The 21709-nt window shown below is 40.3% G+C and overlaps 1 protein-coding gene across 1 annotated transcript in view; it reads left to right on the forward strand.

The window, feature by feature from the left end:
* Nucleotides 1-21709, forward strand: part of LOC126092310 (uncharacterized) — a 157850-nt gene that overhangs the window by 112938 nt on the left and 23203 nt on the right. The window contains exon 4 of the mRNA XM_049907835.1: nt 2350-2535. Coding sequence (XP_049763792.1) covers nt 2350-2535 — 186 coding nt within the window. The remainder of the gene's footprint in view (nt 1-2349; nt 2536-21709) is intronic.

Genomic DNA, 21709 nt, shown 5'->3' on the forward strand with positions numbered 1-21709 from the left:
CATATATATATATATATATATATATATATATATATATATATATATATATATATATCAGTTCATGACATCCAGTCTTACAAATTTCGTTTTTCTGACAGACACACGTCCAGATCGTCCGCTCTCAAAATTCTGCCATCTCTCTCCCCACATCCACCACTGCTGGCGGCTGACCTCTAACTGCGCAACGCTACGCGCTGTTCACATCCAACTGCTCAACACTACAATAGCAAACATTCCAACAATGCAAATCGGCCACAGACTGCACACAGCACAGTCAGTGATTTTCATACAGAGCGCTACGTGGCGTAACCAACATAAAAACCTAAACAGCCTACTTACACCTTGAGTTTTTGAGCTAGATACGAAAACAAAACTCGCCATTTCCCTTGTCGCCAGTCAGTTAAATTTTTACGGAACAGATCGTGTGGAGCTGAACTTTACATTTTTCGTAATTGGGACTTTATTTTTTAATTACGAAAATGACAAGTGTGAACTAATTTGTACTAACTACTTTTTGTTGCAGCAGTGTTTCGGTACTATAGAGAATCGAACTATTGACATCTGGAACCCACAGTCCATGTTCCTGGCTGCTGCGTACAGACTGTTTCTGTGCCCATGGCTCGCCTGTGGGCGTGTTGCCACAGGAAACTACCGTTCGCGACACACATTATTTCGACGAACACTATCGCTTTTGCTCACTCAGTTGAAAACTGGCGTTTATTCTGCACTTTACGAACGCTGTATTTAAGGCAGTTCAAATGTTATTAGTACTTTTTACCATGTAGAGATAACTGGAATTTACTTTTATTGTTAAGTCAATCAAAAAGTATTACTGACTGCTTTCCAAAGCAGGATGAGGAATAGGTGTCTAATTTACAAAATGGTTCAAATGGCTCTGAGCACTATGGGACTTAACTTCTGAGGTCATCAGTCCCCTAGAACTTAGAACTACTTAAACCTAACTAACCTAAGGACATCACACGTATCCATGCCCGAGGCAGGATTCGAACCTGCGACCGTAGCGGTATCGCGGTTCCAGACTGAAGCGCCTAGAACCTCTCGGCCACATCGGCCGGCTCTAATTTACAGTTCTGGTACACACATAAATGACACTTCACTTCACTGCCAATTTCTTACAATATGGTTTTATCCTAGACACAGCAGTATGTAGTGTGAAGACTCGAAGAAAACTGGTACCGTACCACAGTCCCTCTGCAAAAAATATTATTCACCAAAGATATCGGCTGCCAGATCTCAAGGAGCGTTTTAACTTTATCGTTTCAAGAACAACGTTACTTTTACTGAAATGAAGTTAATTATCTCTTGACAAACTTACTTAGAGAGAAAATGGATGCAAAGTGCGATGGTAATAAGTAGCACAATGATGACCATCATGAAAAGTTTTGAAATACACTATTACTGAAATTAATTACTTCAAAACTGTGAAGTTATTTTAAAATAAAGTGAATCGTCAACAAGTTTTCAAAGCGACCACAACATTTAATTGAAGCAGCTGGCAATAGATTTGCAAGTTTTAGTCAGACGTCGATGGCGGTCGCCCTGGATCTGGCGGAGCCAATGGAGCACGCCTGCAAAGCCACACCTCCAGTGGCTCGGTATCTCGAGCACCTTCTGCCGCCGCAGTATAAGGCGGCCGGCGGCACACACCCAACCCACTGGTACACAGAGCCCCTACACTACGTAGAAGCTGCCTAGATGCGGCTCCAACTCCATCAGTCGCACTTCAGTACAGAGTACCTAATCCTTGTCGACATTATAAGCCGCACTCTACTCTTTCTGCATTATTTGTAATGAGTCTTTGTACACTTGGAGAAACACAAGTTAAGTAAATCTTCTGTTTCCTGTGTTAACTTGTATGCTAATCATTTCTGCTCCTGTCCAGCTTTCCTTCAATGACAACTCTGTAGCCCACCTCTTCTCACCACTGTGTACGGAGTCATACACAGCAACGTAAAAACCCAGTGCAAGAAAAAAGTCGGTCCCAGTCTTTGATCAGCCCTTTTACTTCCAGTGCATTAAAATTATCACCTCGTCACTCGAATAGTGAACTACTTTTACCATCTGAAAGTGTTCTGTGAACTTTTATTAAAATCTACTGAAACTAATAAAAATTAATCCACAGGTTGCTGTGTAGTTTAGGGATTATATACGTGATCACACATATGACACACATGTAATGCTATGTGGGAACTGAACTCCCGCTCTATATCTCCTTGCAGCATATTCACGAACGATCAGTACAGCCTCTTTCTGAACGACTAAATACCGCCATGCCACAGAGTGGTTCTAGGCAGCATTTTCCACAGGCTGGTACGCATTCTGTTTCAGCTTCCGGACGACGGACACCGTCTGCACGAATGGCCCCGTCCCTGCCTGTATAACTGCGGGTCAGACTGGAGCACTGGACACCGATCCTAGCATGTACTACGTCTGCACGGCAGATGCTAACGGAGTACTCACCCCCCTGCTCTACAAGTGCCACAACGGAAAAGTTTATGACCCTGCAACTTATAGGTAAGTCAGTAGCAGAACGACTAACAATAGTCAATGCAAAGGCAAGATGAAAAGTTTTAGTTTTATCGTTACACATTAACGCATGTCAAGAATCAACCTGGCAACGAATTTTCCGTGGCAGCAACCGTGTGAAAATTTCAGTCCGCAACACATTTGAGCAGAAACTCCAGCTTTCAGATATTAGCACCATTTTCATCTCCTGAGTTGTCCCATCGGTAACATCACTAACGACTATTATTATTATTATTACTATATTGTTACGTCATTTCAGTCCATTGAGCAGCCTAATTATCGCAACATCTAGATATAAGATAAACAGAGCTAAGATGAGAATGGAAAAGGGTAGCAGAAAGAGCCTATCGATTTGTTGATTACCAGAACTTGTACAGACACTGCAGCAGAAAAAGTAAAGCTGTCCTTACATAGGAAGAAGAAAGTCCTAAGTAAACGTGACGTCAGAAGAAAATCAGTGAAGCCAAACAACGCTTTATTCAACAAAGAAGTTCTACTGGTAACCAACATGGACATGGACTGCAGGGAAAACTGCAAAAATGTTACAGCTGGAACGCAGTGTTGTATGGAAATGAAACTTGAACTGAGCAAAGACAAAATTTTTAATTTCGTTGCACAGAACAAAACGAAAAAAGTTACATACGAAGTTAACAGATGTTGTAAAGAACAGAGAAAGAAAAAAATCTGTTTCAAGACCTTACCAGAAAGAAGGATAGCTGATGGTAGCATTCTAGGTCGCCCAGATGTAACTGACATGGCTCTAGTAAGGAATCTGTAGCGGCTGACATGTTCAATGTAATTCAACACGGAAAAGATCTTTGCGTCAATAACAGTAGACTAAAAGAACCAACTTTTTTCTGTAATATAATGGAAAAAATTAATCAACCTGTTTTTGAAGATCCTGAAACAAAAACGGTGGTTAAAATGTCAGTTTCCCTGTGGCGTTTTACTTGATCTTTCTTTTCAGAATTTCCCTTTAAGGCATGTACCTATATGCCCTAATTGTTTCTTTAGGAAGAATTATTAGTCAAGGCGTAATCACTTTACGTGTCGCTTGTGGAGCTTCTTTGATGAAAATCCCTCAATAATAAGTCAATGCCGAATCACTTTACTTTCCTCTGTCTTGGAAAGTTTTCGGTGGATTGTCGCTTAGACCAGAGCAGTTTTTAGGAAAAAACCCAAAGATATAGAGATGAGCAACTGTAAGGACAGCTTATTTTCCAGTCCTTTATAGTGTAGCACATGTTTCCCACTTAAGCATTGTAGTTTCTGCCTATGGACTTTCAAGGGAACTGATGGACACTTTAACAAAATAAATAGATTTTTAAATGAAATTATTCCACTTTTAGGTATTAAAACATTATTTATTGCGATTTCAGTTTCGACATGTGGTCATTTTCAAGCGTTGTGGAATGTTGTAACACAATAACATAAACCTGTGCCGTGTTGTGTATTAGAAGCTGCATGTGATGTGAGTTTATCTGCTGTCCCACACACCATACATGTTATAAAGTTGGAGAAATAAGGATATAAACATTTAAGTTTAAGCTACACGAAATTTAAAAGCAAGTGTATGTATCATTATATCTGCAGCTTTCTAACGTGTAAGGTATGTAGAGCAGCAGATAAATTCACAACACCACTTGTAGCTGCTCTTACACAACATGGCATAGGTTTATATTATTGAGTAGTTTACATCCCACAATGCTTGAAAATGACCACGTGTCGAAAATGCAATCGCAATAAATAATGTTTTAATAGCCAAAAGTGGAATAATTTCGTTTCAAAATTTCACGAAGGCTGTAGACCCAGTTATCATCAAACTTTTAAAATAAGTACAGGCTAACTCCCCTCAATTGTCGAAAAGTTATTGAACTGCTCACTCCCATTTTCTAGTTTTGTCTTTATTGAGAAGTGATAACTAATTATAGATGCAGGAATACCTTCCCACGCCTTCCAAGGCCTTGAAAGTTCTTCACAAGCTCCAGTTTCACATATCGAGCACCAGGGAGTAGAGAGTTATAGGTTTCTTTAACAAGTTATATAATTTTTCTGCCCCAAGTTGCAGAGATTGATGAATAGTCTAATCCTTCTGTTTCTAGTAATATGATTTAAGCAGGACGTTTCTCTTTTTTCGACAATCTTGTTAACAAATAAGGAATATATATGCGATAAATGAAAATAAAATGCATAACTTAATTAATTTGAATATGAAAAATATTACAGTAAAAGTGTTATTGAGCAGTAGAAATAATTTGTTTATAAACTTAAATGTCTTCTTGTGAGACATAATGTTCTCTTCCTTGTCTTGCCTAAATTCCCCTGGTGTTGCTTCCAGCATGTTGCCAAATAATTTTTTTGTGTTACTGGCCCTTTTGGTTTCCCAGAAGAACACTTTGATGTAAGTAATGAAGTTCGTAAAGACATCTTCCCCTCTGAGGCTACTTACGTATTTGACACAATGTCCCAGCAGCCATATTACAATGTTATTTTTTATGGTAGTATGCAGTTTGGCTGCAGGCTGACGCAGGATGTCTGTCATATAGTTGGTTTTGGAGTTTGTTGTCAGCAGGGCAAGTCTTTTCCTGAACCCTTTCCAGCTGTGCAAATGAACACAGCAAGTGAAACTGTGAAGAAGGGCCACAACAAATCCACATTTATCAGTGTCACCAAGTATTGTTGCAATGATATTGTTAAGAAACGTGTACCATGTGGATGTAACGTTAGATTTATGTATTCTGAGGGTTATATTTGTTCATTCAGTTTCCACGGTTGCTTCTGTTCTATATTGTTAGGATTCCCCTTTTTCTGTTCACGTTGGAAATATCTTGTTGTCAGGTGGTTCATCTTTACGAGACTAACTTCCTCAGACTCAAAATGCAACAGAATTTAATGTATCCATTTTCAGAGATAATGAATGTGGTAACGATTTTGAGATCACCGGAAATCCGGCACATAAACGTTTACTACTTTAGTTTCGGTAATAAATGGTTAATGTTATGATACGTTTCATTCATTAAGGCTGCATGAGCAATTGGAAATGAGGGAAGCAAGCTTGCATCATTTAGGCAGACAGCCATTAGACTTAATATGGTGTCGCCCAGGGACTGTCTTGCTTCACCAAAGTCGGCAACGCGAATCGATTCCGCAATCATTAGCGAGGGCTCGCTGCTATCTGCAGTGACGTAATAGGAGGCGCTGCTGAAGACCACACCTCTTCCCCAGCAATGCAGCGCCCTCACACTGAGGTCAATATAGTGTCAAGCACACAAGAGCTTGACCCCCAGTGTAAGACCTCAGCTACAGCAGTTAGCCCCATAATGTAGGACCAACGAGTTGGTAGTGTTTCAGATGAACCTGTACTGTTGTAAACGTTGAACATTGTACCTCAAGAGAACAGTATGTTAATTAATTCATCAAGTGATTCATTGCTAGTCCACGACAGCTGTAAATTATCCACTACTCCTATGGCAAAGGAGTGAGACAAAGTTAAGCAAATCTTTTACTCGTTAATGTAGTAAAGTGAAATAATATTTCAAATGTTCTAGTTTGATGACGCTTCTCACAGCCTTCTCAAATAACTCACAGTTATGGCTGGATGAAAACAGTTTTTTCTGGTCACAGTACTTAACTTTAAGGAAACTGTTAACAGTCTCTAGTTATCAATCAAGTTCTCAGTTCAAAGACCCAAGTTTTTTCGCTTGTAAAAAATGGTAGGGACAGATGATGGTGACTGCATAACATATTCGTATGTACAGTATGACCAGGACAATTTCGCTGCTGCAAAGCAGATGCCTGTACCTCTGCCTTGACTTCAGGCAATTCTAGATCTTTTCACTGGTCACTCCCCTCACGCTATTGTGCCTTATGTTTTCGATTAGACTCCCTCCTTGTATATAGCGATAAACCTCTACATCCTCATCTTTCCAATAAAAAACCACACACACAGTACTCTGGGAAATAAAGCTAATTTCGCAACCGGTATGGTCGACTTAGAAGGTAACAACTGGTTTTGTTCAACATGCGTTGTGGTTAGTGTTGTCAACACAGGCTGGGTTTTAGCACATTTCTGTCATATATTACATGGTCTAGTCAGGCAGAGGAAAAGTTAGACTTCAAAGTAGTGTCTAACACACTTATTATACTTCTGCATTTGTGTGAATTAAAATTTTCAGGAGTAATTTATAACATGGAAATCTGTAATATTTTGAGATCAATATTAGCCATAATAAGGTTGTTTTATCACCAAAGCAGGAGGGAATGCAATAATTTTTATTGAAATTTCTTACCTTCTTACACAAAATCATTACATGACACAGCTAAAAAAAGTCAGCATAAATCTACATTAGTGGTTATTAACGTATCTCTGCCAGAATTAATTTTTACTTCTGAATTTTACAAAGGAATCAAACATCTATAATTTTATTGTCATCAAAGAAACATACTAGAACAAGGAAAACAAAAAAAAAAAATAATTATTAAAGCAAAAGGAGTAACACAAGTCATGCTAGGTACTATATAAAGTTTAAGTGAAGTACATTACAGCACCTGAAATAATGCGGTTTATGTCATTTAGATTATATATGCGACTGCAGTCTTTCTCGGCGTATTCCAATGATGAATTCTTCTTGGATTATCAGCCGAGTGGTGGGGTCGTCTTGTCGCAACGTTTCGATGAGTTTCGTACCCATCATCTTCTGGCACACTTCGCCAGAAGACGATTGGGAACGAAACTCACCGCAACATTACGACAAGTCGACGCCACCACTCGGCTGATAACCCGAGAAGAATTTATCATTTAGATTATGTTTGGCAACAGTATTCGCTTTCTATAATATGGTGTGCACAAACCAATACCACATTTCACATTGTTTTTAGAGTTCCTCTGCACTTTTATGCAGCACATCGTCTTCCATTTTTCTGTCGCGCCAAAGCGATCAGATGGTTTTCCTCATCATCACCCTCCCCCCCTCCTGAACCATGAACCTTGCTGTTGGTGGGGAGGCTTACGTGCCTCAGTGATACAGCAACCAAAGCGGATATCCAAAACGGCCATGCTGTGATGGTACTGCAAACGGCTGAAAACAAGGGGAAACTACAGCTGTAATTTTTCTCGAGGGCATGCAGCTTTAGTGTATGGTTAAATGAATGATGATGCCGTCCACTTGGGCAAAATATTCCGGAGGTAAAATAGTCCCACAATCGGATCTCCGGGGCTGGGGTGGGGAGGGGGGGCGAGTGGGGACACACACACACACACACACACACACACTACTCAGTAGGACGTTATTACCAAGGGAAAGAAAAGTCGCATCCTACGGATCGGAGCATGGAATGTCAAATCCCTTAATTAGGTAAGTAGGTTGGAAAATTTAAAAAGAGAAATGGACAGGTTAAAGCTAGATATAGTGGGAATTAGTGACGTTCGGTGGCAGGAAGGTTGGGTTGGGGGTTGGGTTGATTTCGGGAGGAGACCAAACTGCGAGGTCATCAGTCTCATCGGATTAGGAAAGGATGGGGAAGGAAGTCGGCCGTACCCTCTCAAAGGAACCATCCTGGCCTTTGCCTGAAGCGATTTAGGGAAATCATGGACAAACTAAATCAGGCTAGCCAGACACGGGATTGAACCGTCGTCCTCCCGAATGCGAATCCAGTGTGCTAACCAGTGCGCCAACTCGCTCGGTGGTGGCAGGAGGAACAAGACATCTGGTCAGGTGAATACACGGTTATACATACAAAATCAAATAGGCGTAATGTAGAAGTAGGTTTAATAATGACTAAAAAAATAGGAGCGCGGGTAAGCTACGACGAACAGCATAGTGAACGCATTATTGTAGCCAAGATAGACACGAAGCCCACACCTACTACAGTAGTACAAGTTTATCGTCCACTACCTCCGCAGATGACGAAGAAATTGAAGTAATGTATGATGAGATGAAAGAAATTATTCAGATAGTGAAGGGAGACGAAAATTTAATAGTAATGGGGAACTGGAATTCGATAATTCGATAGTAGGAAACAGAAGAGAGGGAAAAGAAGTACGTGAATATGGAATGGGGGTAAGGAATGAAAGAAGAGGCCGCCTCGTAGAATTTTGCACAGAATCATAGCTAACACTTGGTTTAAGAATCATGAAAGAAGGTTGTATACGTGTAAGAGGTCTGGAGACATTGGAAGGTTTCAGATTGATTATATAATGGTAAGACAGAGATTTAGGAACCAGGTTTTAAATTGTAAGACATTTCCAAGGGCAGATGCGGACTATGACCACACTGTAGATTAAAACTGAAGAAACTGCAAACAGACGGGAATTTAAGGAGATGACCTGGATAAACTGAAAGAAACCGAGGTTGTAGCGAGTTTCAGAGAGAGCATTAGGGAAGGACTGACAAGAACGGGGGAAAGAAATACAGTAGAAGAAGAATGGGTAGCGTTGAGAGATGAAATAGTGAAGGTAGCAGAGGATCAAGTAGGTAAAAAGATGAGGAATAGTTGAAATCCTTGGGTAACAGAAGAAATATTGGATTTAATTTATGAAAGGAGAAAATATAAAAATGCAGTAAATGAAGCAGGCAAAAATGAATACAAACGTCTCAAAAATGAGATCGACAGGAAGTGCAAAATGGCTAAGCAGGGATGGCTAGAGGACAAATGAAAGGATGTAGAGGCATATATCACTAGCGATAAGATAGATATTGCCTACAGAAAAATTAAAAAGACCTTTGGAGAAAAGAGAGCCACTTGTATGAATATCAAGAGCTCAGATGGAAAACCAGTTCTAAGCAAAGAAGGGAAAGCAGAAAGGTGGAAGGACGTCTATACAAGGGCGATGTACTTGAGGGCAATGTTATGGAAATGGAAGAGGACGTAGATGAAGATGAAATGGGAGATATGATACTGCGTGAAGAATTTGACAGTGCACTGAAAGACCTAAGCCAAAACAAGGCCCCAGGAGTAGACAACATTCTATTAGACCTACTGATAGCCTTGGGAGAGCCAGATCTGACAAAACTCTACCATCTGGTGAAGAAGATGTATGAGATGGGCGAAATACCCTCAGACTTCAAGAAGAATATAATAATTCCAATCCCAAAGAAAGCAGGTGTCGACAGATGTGAAAATTACCCAACTATCAGTTTAATAAGTCACGGCTGCAAAATACTAAACTAATTCTTTACAGACGAATGGAAAAACTGGTAGAAGCCGACCTCGGGAAAGATCAGTTTGGAGTTCGTAGAAATGTCGGAACACGTGAGGCAATTCTGACCCTACGAATTATCTTAGAAGATAGATTAAGAAAACACTATCCTACGTTTCTAGCATATATAGGCATAGAGAAAGCTTTTGACAAGGTTGACTTGAAACTCTCTTTCAAATTCAGAAGGTGGCGGGGGTAAAATACAGTGAGCGAAAGGCTATTTACAATTTGTACAGAAACCAGATAGCAGTTATAAAAGTCGAGGGGCATGAAAGGGAAGCAGTGGTTTGGAAGGGAGTGAAACAGGTTTGTAGCATATCCTCAATGTTATTTACTCTGTATACCGAGCAAGCAGTAAAGGAAACAAAAGAAAAATTCGGAGTAGGAATTAAAATCCACGGAGAAGAAATGAAACCTCTGAGGTTCGCCGGTGCCATTGTAATCTGTCAGAGACAGCAAATGAGTTGGAAGAGCAGTTGAACGGAATGGACAGTGTCTTCAAAGGAGGATATAAGATGAACATCAACAAAAGCAAAACGAGGATAATGGAATGTAGTCGAATTAAGTCAGGTGATGCTGAGGAAATTATATTAGGAAATGAGGCACTTAAAGTAGTAAGGGAGTTTTGCTGTTTGGGGAGAAAAATAACTGATGATGGTCGAAGTAGAGAGGATATAAAATGTAGACTGGCAAGGGCAATGAAAGCGTTTCTGAAGAAGAGAAATTTGTTAACATCGAGTATAGATGTAAGTGTCAGGAAGTCATTTCTGAAAGTATTTGTATTGAGTGTAGCCATGCATGGAAGTGAAATGTGAACGATAAATACACTCCTGGAAATGGAAAAAAGAACACATTGACACCGGTGTGTCAGACCCACCATACTTGCTCCGGACACTGCGAGAGGGCTGTACAAGCAATGATCACACGCACGGCACAGCGGACACACCAGGAACCGCGGTGTTGGCCGTCGAATGGCGCTAGCTGCGCAGCATTTGTGCACCGCCGCCGTCAGTGTCAGCCAGTTTGCCGTGGCATACGGAGCTCCATCGCAGTCTTTAACACTGGTAGCACGCCGCGACAGCGTGGACGTGAACCGTATGTGCAGTTGACGGACTTTGAGCGAGGGCGTATAGTGGGCATGCGGGAGGCCGGGTGGACGTACCGCCGAATTGCTCAACACGTGGGGCTTGAGGGCTCCACAGTACATCGATGTTGTCGCCAGTGGTCGGCGGAAGGTGCACGTGCCCGTCGACCTGGGACCGGACCGCAGCGACGCACGGATGCACGCCAAGACCGTAGGATCCTACGCAGTGCCGTAGGGGACCGCACCGCCACTTCCCAGCAAATTAGGGACACTGTTGCTCCTGGGGTATCGGCGAGGACCATTCGCAACCGTCTCCATGAAGCTGGGCTACGGTCCCGCACACCGTTAGGCCGTCTTCCGCTCACGCACCAACATCGTGCAGCCCGCCTCCAGTGCTGTCGCGACAGGCGTGAATGGAGGGACGAATGGAGACGTGTCGTCTTCAGCGATGAGAGTCGCTTCTGCCTTGGTGCCAATGATGGTCGTATGCGTGTTTGGCGCCGTGCAGGTGAGCGCCACAATCAGGACTGCATACGACCGAGGCACACAGGGCCAACACCCGGCATCATGGTGTGGGGAGCGATCTCCTACACTGGCCGTACACCACTGGTGATCGTCGAGGGGACACTGAATAGTGCCCGGTACATCCAAACCGTCATCGAACCCATCGTTCTACCATTCCTAGACCGGCAAGGGAACTTGCTGTTCCAACAGGACAATGCACGTCCGCATGTATCCCGTGCCACCCAACGTACTCTAGAAGGTGTAAGTCAACTACCCTGGCCAGCAAGATCTCCGGATCTGTCCCCCATTGAGCATGTTTGGGACTGGATGAAGCGTCGTCTCACGCGGTCTGCACGTCCAGCACGAACACTGGTCCAACTGAGGCGCCAGGTGGAAATGGCATGGCAAGCCGTTCCACAGGACTACATCCAGCATCTCTACGATCGTCTCCATGGGAGAATAGCAGCCTGCATTGCTGCGAAAGGTGGATATACACTGCACTAGTGCCGACATTGTGCATGCTCTGTTGCCTGTGTCTATGTGCTTGTGGTTCTGTCAGTGTGATCATGTGATGTATCTGACCCCAGGAATGTGTCAATAAAGTTTCCCCTTCCTGGGACAATGAATTCACGGTGTTCTTATTTCAATTTCCAGGAGTGTAGTTTAGACAAGAAGAGAATGGAAGCTTTCGAAATGTGGTGCTACAGAAGAATGCAGAAATAGAATTGGGGAGAAGAGGAATTTGTGGCAAAACATCACTAGAAGAAGGGATCGGTTGGTGGGACATGTTCTGAGGCATCAAGTGGTCACCAGTTTAGTAGTGGAGGGTAGCGTGGAGGGTAAAAATTGTAGAGGTAGACCAAGAGATGAATACACTAAACAGATTCAGAAGGATGTAGGTTGCAGTAGTTACTGGAGATGAAGAAGCTTGGACAGGATAGAGTAGCATAGTGAGCTGCATCAAACCAGCCTCTGGACTGAAGACCACAACAACATTTGATGTCATTCAGGATGACCACGATCTCTGCGGATTGTTCGCTTTGGAAGTCAGATATCGTTTCACAGTGTAACGCCCAAACTGCAGCTGCGACGTATTCATATCCTTCATTCATTATGTATCGGCACATTCAGTAGCCACGTAAAAACTGGCCACCACCATTTCTTTCCTCTAATATTCAACCTGTATAACGCTATATTTTCGTCCATTCGGTCATTCCCCCACATATTTTTGTTGTATTCTCCAGTAACATATGGTTGAGGTACAACGATACTTTTCTTCTCTTGTCTGGAGTTTTCTTGTTGCTCTCGTAATCAAAACCATCTATTCCATTTGGGCATTATCTTAGACGACATAAGTGGTCATCCTTTAGGCAGGAGATTCTCACGAATATCCCAGTTACACTATAACCTAGTTCGTTTAAATGAATCAACAATGTGATGTACACAGGTTGCCAAAATAAAACCTGTAGGACAGATTTTTACTTCTTTCAGAAGGTGAATGGATCATCTGAGCCAGAGGTGCAGAATATTTTCCAAATGCTTTCTTGTACACTTTGTTCCTGTCTGGATCAGATCCTTGGTATATTTGAAAACCCTCTAGATATCCCATGTTTATGTTTAGGTACCATACTTTGTACCTAAATCTGACGGGTGTACCTTTCAGAAAATCGTTCCAGCCAAAACACTTTGTCATGTTCTCATCATAACGCAAATCTTTCTGAGGCTGAAACTGGACAGAAAATTTTCCTTAGCGTTTCTATTAATGGACGAAGTTTCTACATTTTTTAGTTTGTATTAATTTGTATGTTACCACATGAGTGAAGGCTTGAGATTTGATGGCCTCCGGGAGGGCTCTGACAAGGGACACGAAGGGCTCTTAGACGTGGTGACATCAACCTTTCTAGAGGAAATAACCCCGAAGAAAAATTAAACAGCTGCAGGCTTAGGTGATTGGCTTACCAAAGACGAGAGGAAGTAAACTTCGATCAAAAATTACTGGCAAGGCATGAGACCAAAAGATGGCAGCCCCACCACATGTCTAGCCTGGCTACAGAGTAGCAACCGGTACTGGGGACTTGTAACCTCCCCACAAAATTTAAATATAAATAATAATATGAGTATGATTCTAATTTAGTGTAACCTCCCCACAATATTACTATAATTAGATGAATTATGTAAATACTCTGCCATTAATTAACTCTTGTTTTGAATGATCACTTCTGAATAATGCATAAAAATGGTTTGTAACTGGCCAATGAGTGCCAATATTTAGTGTAATCAGATGACTTATGAATGATGTTCTATAATACTCTATACATAGTACAGAAATGTTTAGTAACTAGGCAATGAGTGCCAGCAATTACTCAAATTGGTTAATAGACTAGTGTAATTCTCAATAATGACTAACATAAGACTTAATGTCCTTCACCTTCTGACCTAATTACCAGAAATTACTGCAATATCCGTTTGTCCTGTCTATCCTCATGATGATGGAGCACTATGTTTGGATTTTGCACTAAGTCTACGTTGGTGAAAGAGTATGGATTCTACAAGAGTGTGGTTTTGACAAATCATGCTGTTCACCACCTTGAACGATGGAGATGTTATTATGGTCCCACTGTTTGGTGTACCTAATATACTACCAAAATGATAACATTGAATATTAATACAACATTTCATTGTCTTGGCTACACTGATTAATACTTCAGGGAACAGAACTTCACACAAATGGGTAAAGAAAATGCAAGTACTAGAACACGTTTAATAATTAACTGCTTATAGCACATTAATTTCATGAATAGCTTCTCCTGGAAAAAATACAAAATGGATTATTCAGCTGAAAGAAGAAACGCATATTATGCTGAAAAGTAGTGAACTTCGAATTAACAGGTAATGAAACGTGTACTCAATATGTATGTACTCTAGCTGTCCTTTCCAAAACATCCAGTCATTATACCATGCGATATAAGACATACTGTCAAAACGAACCGCAACAAATACTTAAATAACTACATAGCATCTCTTAACTAATAGTAAATATATAAACTTCATCACTATTCTCATCTGCAAAGAAAAACTTAAAAGTGGTGCGTTAAGTGGCCATATAAAATTCATCACTATCATCACCTGCAAAGAAAAACTTCATTATTCATATCAGCATATTCTTCATATAACTATTCATCATCATTTATTATCATCTGCAAAAACGACACTTCATTATTCATATTACCATTTACTTCATACAGCTATTCATAGTATAGAGTTTCTTATATCTAGCGTATTTCATCACTAAAACTAAGATGTGTAGTTCTGTCTGACAGCCTGCATCAATCGCCTCGTATTCTGAAAGAAAAATAATTAGTTAAGACTGCTATCATACGATGTATATAGTATATTCTTGTTAATGCTTGTTAATTCTGATCCATTCACTCTTCATCACAAGGTATTCCATTTTCTTTCGTTCATTCCGAAGGTCAAATTCCCATTTCATAGTAATCCACTGTAGTTTGTTTAATTTATTTCTTTTACACGTTATTGCTTTCTGAAAATGATGAAAAAGGATTAATATCTTGCATTTAAATCATATACCCATTAAATAAAAACTTGTTGCTAGTGATATAATTGAGCATACAGTATAGCATGACAGAAAACGTATTGTCAAAAACATAGACAGTTTTCAAGTGCAAAAAAAAAGTACACAGAGTATCATAATGTAGTAGCAAAAAAAAAAAAAAATGTAAAATGGTCACGATGTTGAGATATCATAAGGCAAAATGTCAAAGTCAACTGGTGTTTGTTATATCTTAAAGATTTCGTAGTGCATACAAACAAAACAGGAAAACAATCATACATACACTAAAAATGGAAAATGTGCATGGTCTGATATATAACGACAAGAAAAGCGACCTGCTGACCTTACCTTGCCAGGCACTTGCCAAGAAAAAATATGATAATCATTAGTAAGTAATCACATAGATAGAATTACATAATTGGTCATAAAATATGTAAGTTTATCTGGAAAAATGTGCACGGTCTGATGTGTAACGACAAGAAAAGCGACCTGCTAACCTCACCTTGCCGGGCACTTGCCAAGAAAAAATATGATAATCATCAGTAAGTAGTCACATAAATATAATTGCATCATTGGTCATATAAAAATCAGAAAATGGCATTACAGTGTGATAAATCATAAAGTATGTTCATTCAATAAAGGGTTTAATGTTAGAGACATGGTGATTGCCTTTAATTTTTCTGGTTCTCAAAGTTTCGACGTGTACTACATTGGGGTGAGGAATGCTGCGAATTCGATATGGACCTGCGTATAGAAGCTCAAATTTACTACATCTACTCTTTCCTCTGTTGGATAAATAATATGTGCGTACTAATATCTTCTGTCCAATGTGAAAGTCACGACGTGTACAAACCTGTTTTTGCTGTCTTCTCTGGCGCTCTGCGGCACGTTTGATGTTGTTCAGCGCAATGTCAATTATTTCATGGTGTCGTAGTCGACGAGATGTAGGAAAGGATACTAATTCTTTAATTTTGTTAGGTGGGTCAACATTTTTCAGTATAACAGTCGGAGATAGCATAGTAGATTCATTTGGTATGGAGTTAATTACATCCTGGAATGACAGTATGTGTGTGTCCCAATCAATATGTTTTTTATAGCAGTATGTTCTACATAGTTTACCAATTTCTTTTATTAGATCTTCACAAGGGTTCGAAGAAGCGTGATACTTGGATATATAAATCGGAGAAATGTTTCTTGTTCGTAACATACGTGTCCATATAGCAGATCGAAACTGTGATCCATTGTCGGAAATTACTTTCAATACATGCCCTACATGGAATAAAAAATGTTTTACAAATGCATTCGAAACAGATTTAGCAGTAGCTTTGTGTAACGGAGTGAAGGTAACAAATTTTGAAGTGAGTTCAACAGCGACAAAGATGTAGCAAAAACCTCTATTACATCTGGGAATCGGACCAAAAATGTCTTCATAGTCGGCTTCGTCTGGAGTATTATAGTTGTGTTCGTACGTATCTGTGAACAATGTGCAATGACAGTCTATGTTACGTGAAGCACAAATGACCTCCGTACGATTAATTGTTTGTTATCTCTACAGATAAAGAGTGCTGAAATTCTAATGCCAGTTGTACATTTTCATCCTTTAACATTAAATAGGAATTTTGAAAGTCAATAATTGCGTCGTATTGTACCAGAAAATTCGTACCTAAAATAACGTCTGTTGTCAATAAGGGAACAATCCAAAAATTTGAGTGGAACGTATGACCTGCAGTACAAAATGATTCTTTTACCAGATACTGCTCTTTTACTTTAGTTTTGCCTAATGGTAACGTAGGATAGGCATTCTCTTTATTACATTCGTTGAAAGTTTCCTCATTTATAACTGACATAGGTGATCCAGAATCGAGTACTGCTGAAACTTTGGATGATCCAATCTTTCCTTCAATGACAGGGTGTGAAATGGTCCTGCAAAAGAGTGTCTCGGATGTCGTCAAAAGTAATAACATTTTCGTGAACAAGATTCTGTGTGTCAAAAGTATTGCTTGCGTTGCTGGAAGATGTAACCTGTACTGTATCTAGTCAAATTCTATCTGACATGCTATTATTTGCGGGAGGATGCTGTGACATTTCGACTATTTGTACTGTTCTGTTATTTCGTCCTGACGCATTAGGTTCGGGATGATACCGACTGTCTGGTTCATTCATGATAATCTGTTGTTGCGGATGATTTTGCTGCTGGTAAGACCGATTGTTATTAAACGTACGCTGAAAATTGTGCTCATTGCTTTTACGTCTGTCATGATAGACATTTCTATACGGTGCATTACGATATGAGTTGAAATGGTGTGTTTTCTGTACGTACTGATTTCCTTGTTGCTGTGCGTTATTATTTGGTGGAGCCGACGCTATACGTGTAGGCGGCGAAACATTAAAGCTTGGTTGACCTTGCACATTACATTGTTGGTTAGGTATGCTAACCGGCTGGTTTTGTTGCTGTTGTGGGGAAAAACCTCTATTGTTGCCAAAAATGCGTCTGCGATAGCTGAAAATTTTGTATATACTGATGATTAAAATTTTGTCTGTTATTGAAGTTCTGGTGGCTGTCATTCCTGGAGCGTCTATTGAAAACTGTCACTTTCGGTAAAACTTGTCATATTAGGTTTTCTTTACTCATTCTTAATCCTAGATAGATCGATAGTTGAAGAGCTGTTTTGATAGATATAAAGGATAGTAGAAGAGAAGGCAGCAGTGCAGAAAACTAAAGATGAAACAGCACTACTACGGCTCGGAGCCCTTTGCACGCTACGGCACATATTCATCGAAGTATAATGAATCCCCTGTGGTATATTACGCGCTGCATATAAATTTTGGTTTCTGCATTGCAGGCAATGCTGGTGAAAATTCAAAAACAAATTGTAGTATCCAGTCCAAAGCGTGACTCTGTGTTCTGTCATTATAAAGTACCTTAAATTTTTTCACGGATAGAAAGTGCTTATAATCAAAATTATCGTCTCGGAATGTCTGAACAGGTTCAGGATTGTATGCTAATCTGTTTGTCTGTGACTGTTCGGAATCTAACTCACGTACTCTCTGTAAATTACCTAAATTATACTGGCTGTGTGAGTCTGACAAATGTTCGGAGAGTGGCGTATGGTGTGACGTATTAAAGGCTGAAACATTTTTCATCTCTATCACTTCTTGCTGTAAAGTTGACAATTTTCTACCTAATATATTATTGGACGAACCTATCTCACTGATTGTCTGCTGTAAATTTTGGAATTCGGGTGTTTGATTAAACGAAACTGGTGAAGTATCGTCTGATTTGGTGTCATTATTACTTTCGATAACGTCAATACGACTGGCCAATTCATCATATTTTTCAGTCAGTACTTTTACCTGATCACCGTTTTTAGTATCACAAGCATTAATTTGTTTTTGTAATTTACGTGGGTTTTTGTTCAATTTTTTAACGTCTGCTTTGATGGCATCCGGATCCTGTATTAGTTCCAACTTTTCAAGTCTGTTGGTCATGTCTGAAACTCTAATGTGTGTGTGTCTGTTTTTGTTTTAAGATCGTAGATTTCATCATGCAATTCGGTGTTCAACTGTTTAATTTCGTCCGATACTGTAGCAATATTGTTGTCTACGCATGTTTTTGATTTCGTAAATAATTTACGCTTATCTTCCTGTCTTTGTGCAGAAATTGTTTCCATGACATGTTGCTTTACTTTATTCTGTTCCTGTATAAATTTACTGTAAAGCGTTTCACTGTTTTGTAGGTGGTGATTAAAGCGTTCGGCAATTTGGCTATTCTGTTGGTCAAATTTCGCGTCTACTTTTGCATCCAGCGTGCGTGCACTTTTGCATCCAGCGTGCGTGAAAGTTCTGCTGACATTAATTTAAACTCGTCGCGTAACTGTGTTGCGTTTTCAGAGCATTGTTTAGCGACTGCACTAATTTCGTCTCTAAGTAACTTAGTTGTGGCTGCATGTGTATTACTTAATTCTTGTGCCACAGATCTAATTTCTTCACTACTGTTCCTAGCACAAGCCTTAATTTCCTCACGTAATTGTTCTTTAGTATCATGACATTGTACGGCAACGGCTGTAATCTGTTCACTAAGTTGTTTGAAATTTTTGTCTTGTCTATCATTCGACTGCTTGGAATTGCTGTCTAGTTTTTCATTAAGTTGTTGTTTGAGATTTTCATTAAGTTGTTGCTTGAGATTTTCATTAAGTTGTAGCAATAATGCCATAAATCGATCCATGCCAAAATTAGCTGTTGTATTCTCTGTGCTGTGTGCTGGTGTATCTGCATATGTCACGTTTTGTGTACCGGTAACCATTTGGTCATTGTCTGATTCTTGAAAAGGTTCGCCAATTGGATGTGCACTGTTGGTCACAACACCGGAATCAAATAAATCTGACGTATTCTGACTACATTGATCATCATCGTGGGAAAAGTTTATAGGCTGCTTTTTACCTTGTACAATAATACTCAGGCTCCGGCATCGCTGCACCGCGACCGGGCCAACCAACACGATACACCAGACCAGAGCAGACACCAGACTAGCAACAACTTACTGCTACAGCTACACAGTTCCTACTGCAATCAACACTGCTCTCTGGTCAGAGACCTTGCATATCGCAGGCAGCACATGAGCAATACATCGAAATTACATCTGCTCGGACCTCTTACAGACTTTAAATTTACTCATACTTTTCAAAGTAATCATCCAGATGGATTAAATAAAAGGCGACCCAAGCAAGAAAAGGACAAACGATTTGGAATGGTAATGGATACATTTTGCCACAAGTAATGGATCGAAAATAACTAATTACTTTTTTAGGAAGAGATACATACGTAAATACACTTGTAGCGCGAGGGGATAGAGATCAGTAATAGATTATGTGATCGCAGACAGGAAAATATGCAAGCACATTCAGGATTTCGTGTTTTCTAAGGCAGTAACGTGAACTCGGATCACCATAACAAAAAAAAAAAAAAAAAAAACACTATGCTCGCTAGATGGAAGAAGACAAAAAGAGTTGAGACAAGAAGGGAAGAAGGATTAAAGTTTTTCCTATTACGGGAGGAGAGCATAAAAAAATCTATACCAAAACAGATCGAATCTTTGGTAAAAAGACAGACACAAACGGTAGTTTAGAAACCTAACGACGAAATATAAAGCAATGTATAGAACAGGTCGCAAATGAGTCAGTGGCAAAAAAGGAATAAGAAAAGACCTAAGAAGAGACTTAGAGTTTTGTAAATGTTCGTCGCCAATTTAGTAAAGGCCTCATCGCTACTGCTGCAGAGGCCGAGTTGCCACTGTTGTTATGGTAGGCCAAGTTTGTGATTTCGTGAAACGGCTTCTGGTGCAGTACACTGCTAAGACAATTTGTCCCTGCCACAATTACACAGTTATGCTCCCAGGGTCAGGCAACAGGACAGGAGAACGAAGGTTCTACAACACTCCACCAAATTAGTAACAAAGTCACACAAATGAGTTGAAAGATTGACTTATCTTTGTGACTTGTCGAATAACGACGTCTACAACACTGCATGTAATATAACACAAAAAATGCACTCAATGGCTAAGTGCAAATAAGCGTAGGTCAACTTCACATCACATAGCAAATGCAATAAACAACTATCTGTTCACTTCTGAGTTCGATAAACGACGTCCCCTCTATAAGTCAGCCCTGGACGATGATCTGTAACCAATAGGTAAGAGCTACTATTCTATCTTCCGAGTAGGCTTCTTTCCGTTATCATCCAGTCATTGCCGGATTGTACTCGGCCGGTAATTAGCCGAGGCGAAGTCGATATTTTCATCCTCAGCGCCGCCCGTGGCGCTGGTGGAACTCGCACAAGTGGCGAGTCTCTATGGCACTGGCACCAGCTCGCATCTTTGCACCTGTGGTGCTTTTGTCCTGGCTGTGTCTTGTTCGGACGACACTGCATACAGTATGGAAGGAAGATATCGCAAAAGCAGTTAAGGAAAAGAAACAAGCGTATCGGATATACAGGGTTATTCACGAAAATGTGCAAATATTTTGATTTGTTATTCTACAAGTTAAACTAAAGAAAAAAGTTCATATAAACATACGAGGGTGAGTCAAATGCACACCTTAAATATTTTTTTTAATATTATTTATTGAGCAGAAGTGGTACAAAGCTGTATCACTTTTCAACATAATCTCCCCCACGCTCAATGCAAGTCCTCCAGCGCTTACAAAGTGCATAAATTCCTTTAGAAAAAAATTCTTTTGGTAGTCCGTGCAACCACTCATGCACCGCGTGGCGTATCTCTTCATCAGAACGGAACTTCTTTCCTCCCATTGCGTCTTTGAGTAGTCCAAACATATGGAAATCACTTGGGGCAAGGTCTGGTGAGTATGGTGGATGAGGAAGACCTCAAAATACAGATCTGTTATTGTTGCAACTGTTATACGGGCAGTGTGGGGCCTTGCATTGTCATGTTGCAAAGGGACACCTGCTAACAGCAATCCACATCGCTTTGAGTTGATTGCAGGAGTGGTTCCTCTAGGTATGTAATGCTTCAAAATGACGCCTTTTTTTCCCCAAAAGGGAGTCAGCATAACCTTCCCTGTTGATGGTTCTGTTCGAAATTTCTTTGGTTTTGGTGATGAGGAATGGCGCCATTCCTTGCTCGCTCTCTTTGTTTCCGGTTGATGGAAGTGAACCCAGGTTTCGTCCCCAGTAATGATTCTTGCAAGGAAGCCATCACCTTCTCGTTCAAAGCGCCGAAGAAGTTCTTCACAAGCATCAACACGTCGTTCTCTCATTTCAGGAGTCAGCTGCCGTGGCACCCACTTTGTGA

Source organism: Schistocerca cancellata, chromosome 7, assembly GCF_023864275.1.
Source record: "Schistocerca cancellata isolate TAMUIC-IGC-003103 chromosome 7, iqSchCanc2.1, whole genome shotgun sequence".
NCBI classification, from domain to species: domain Eukaryota; kingdom Metazoa; phylum Arthropoda; class Insecta; order Orthoptera; family Acrididae; genus Schistocerca; species Schistocerca cancellata.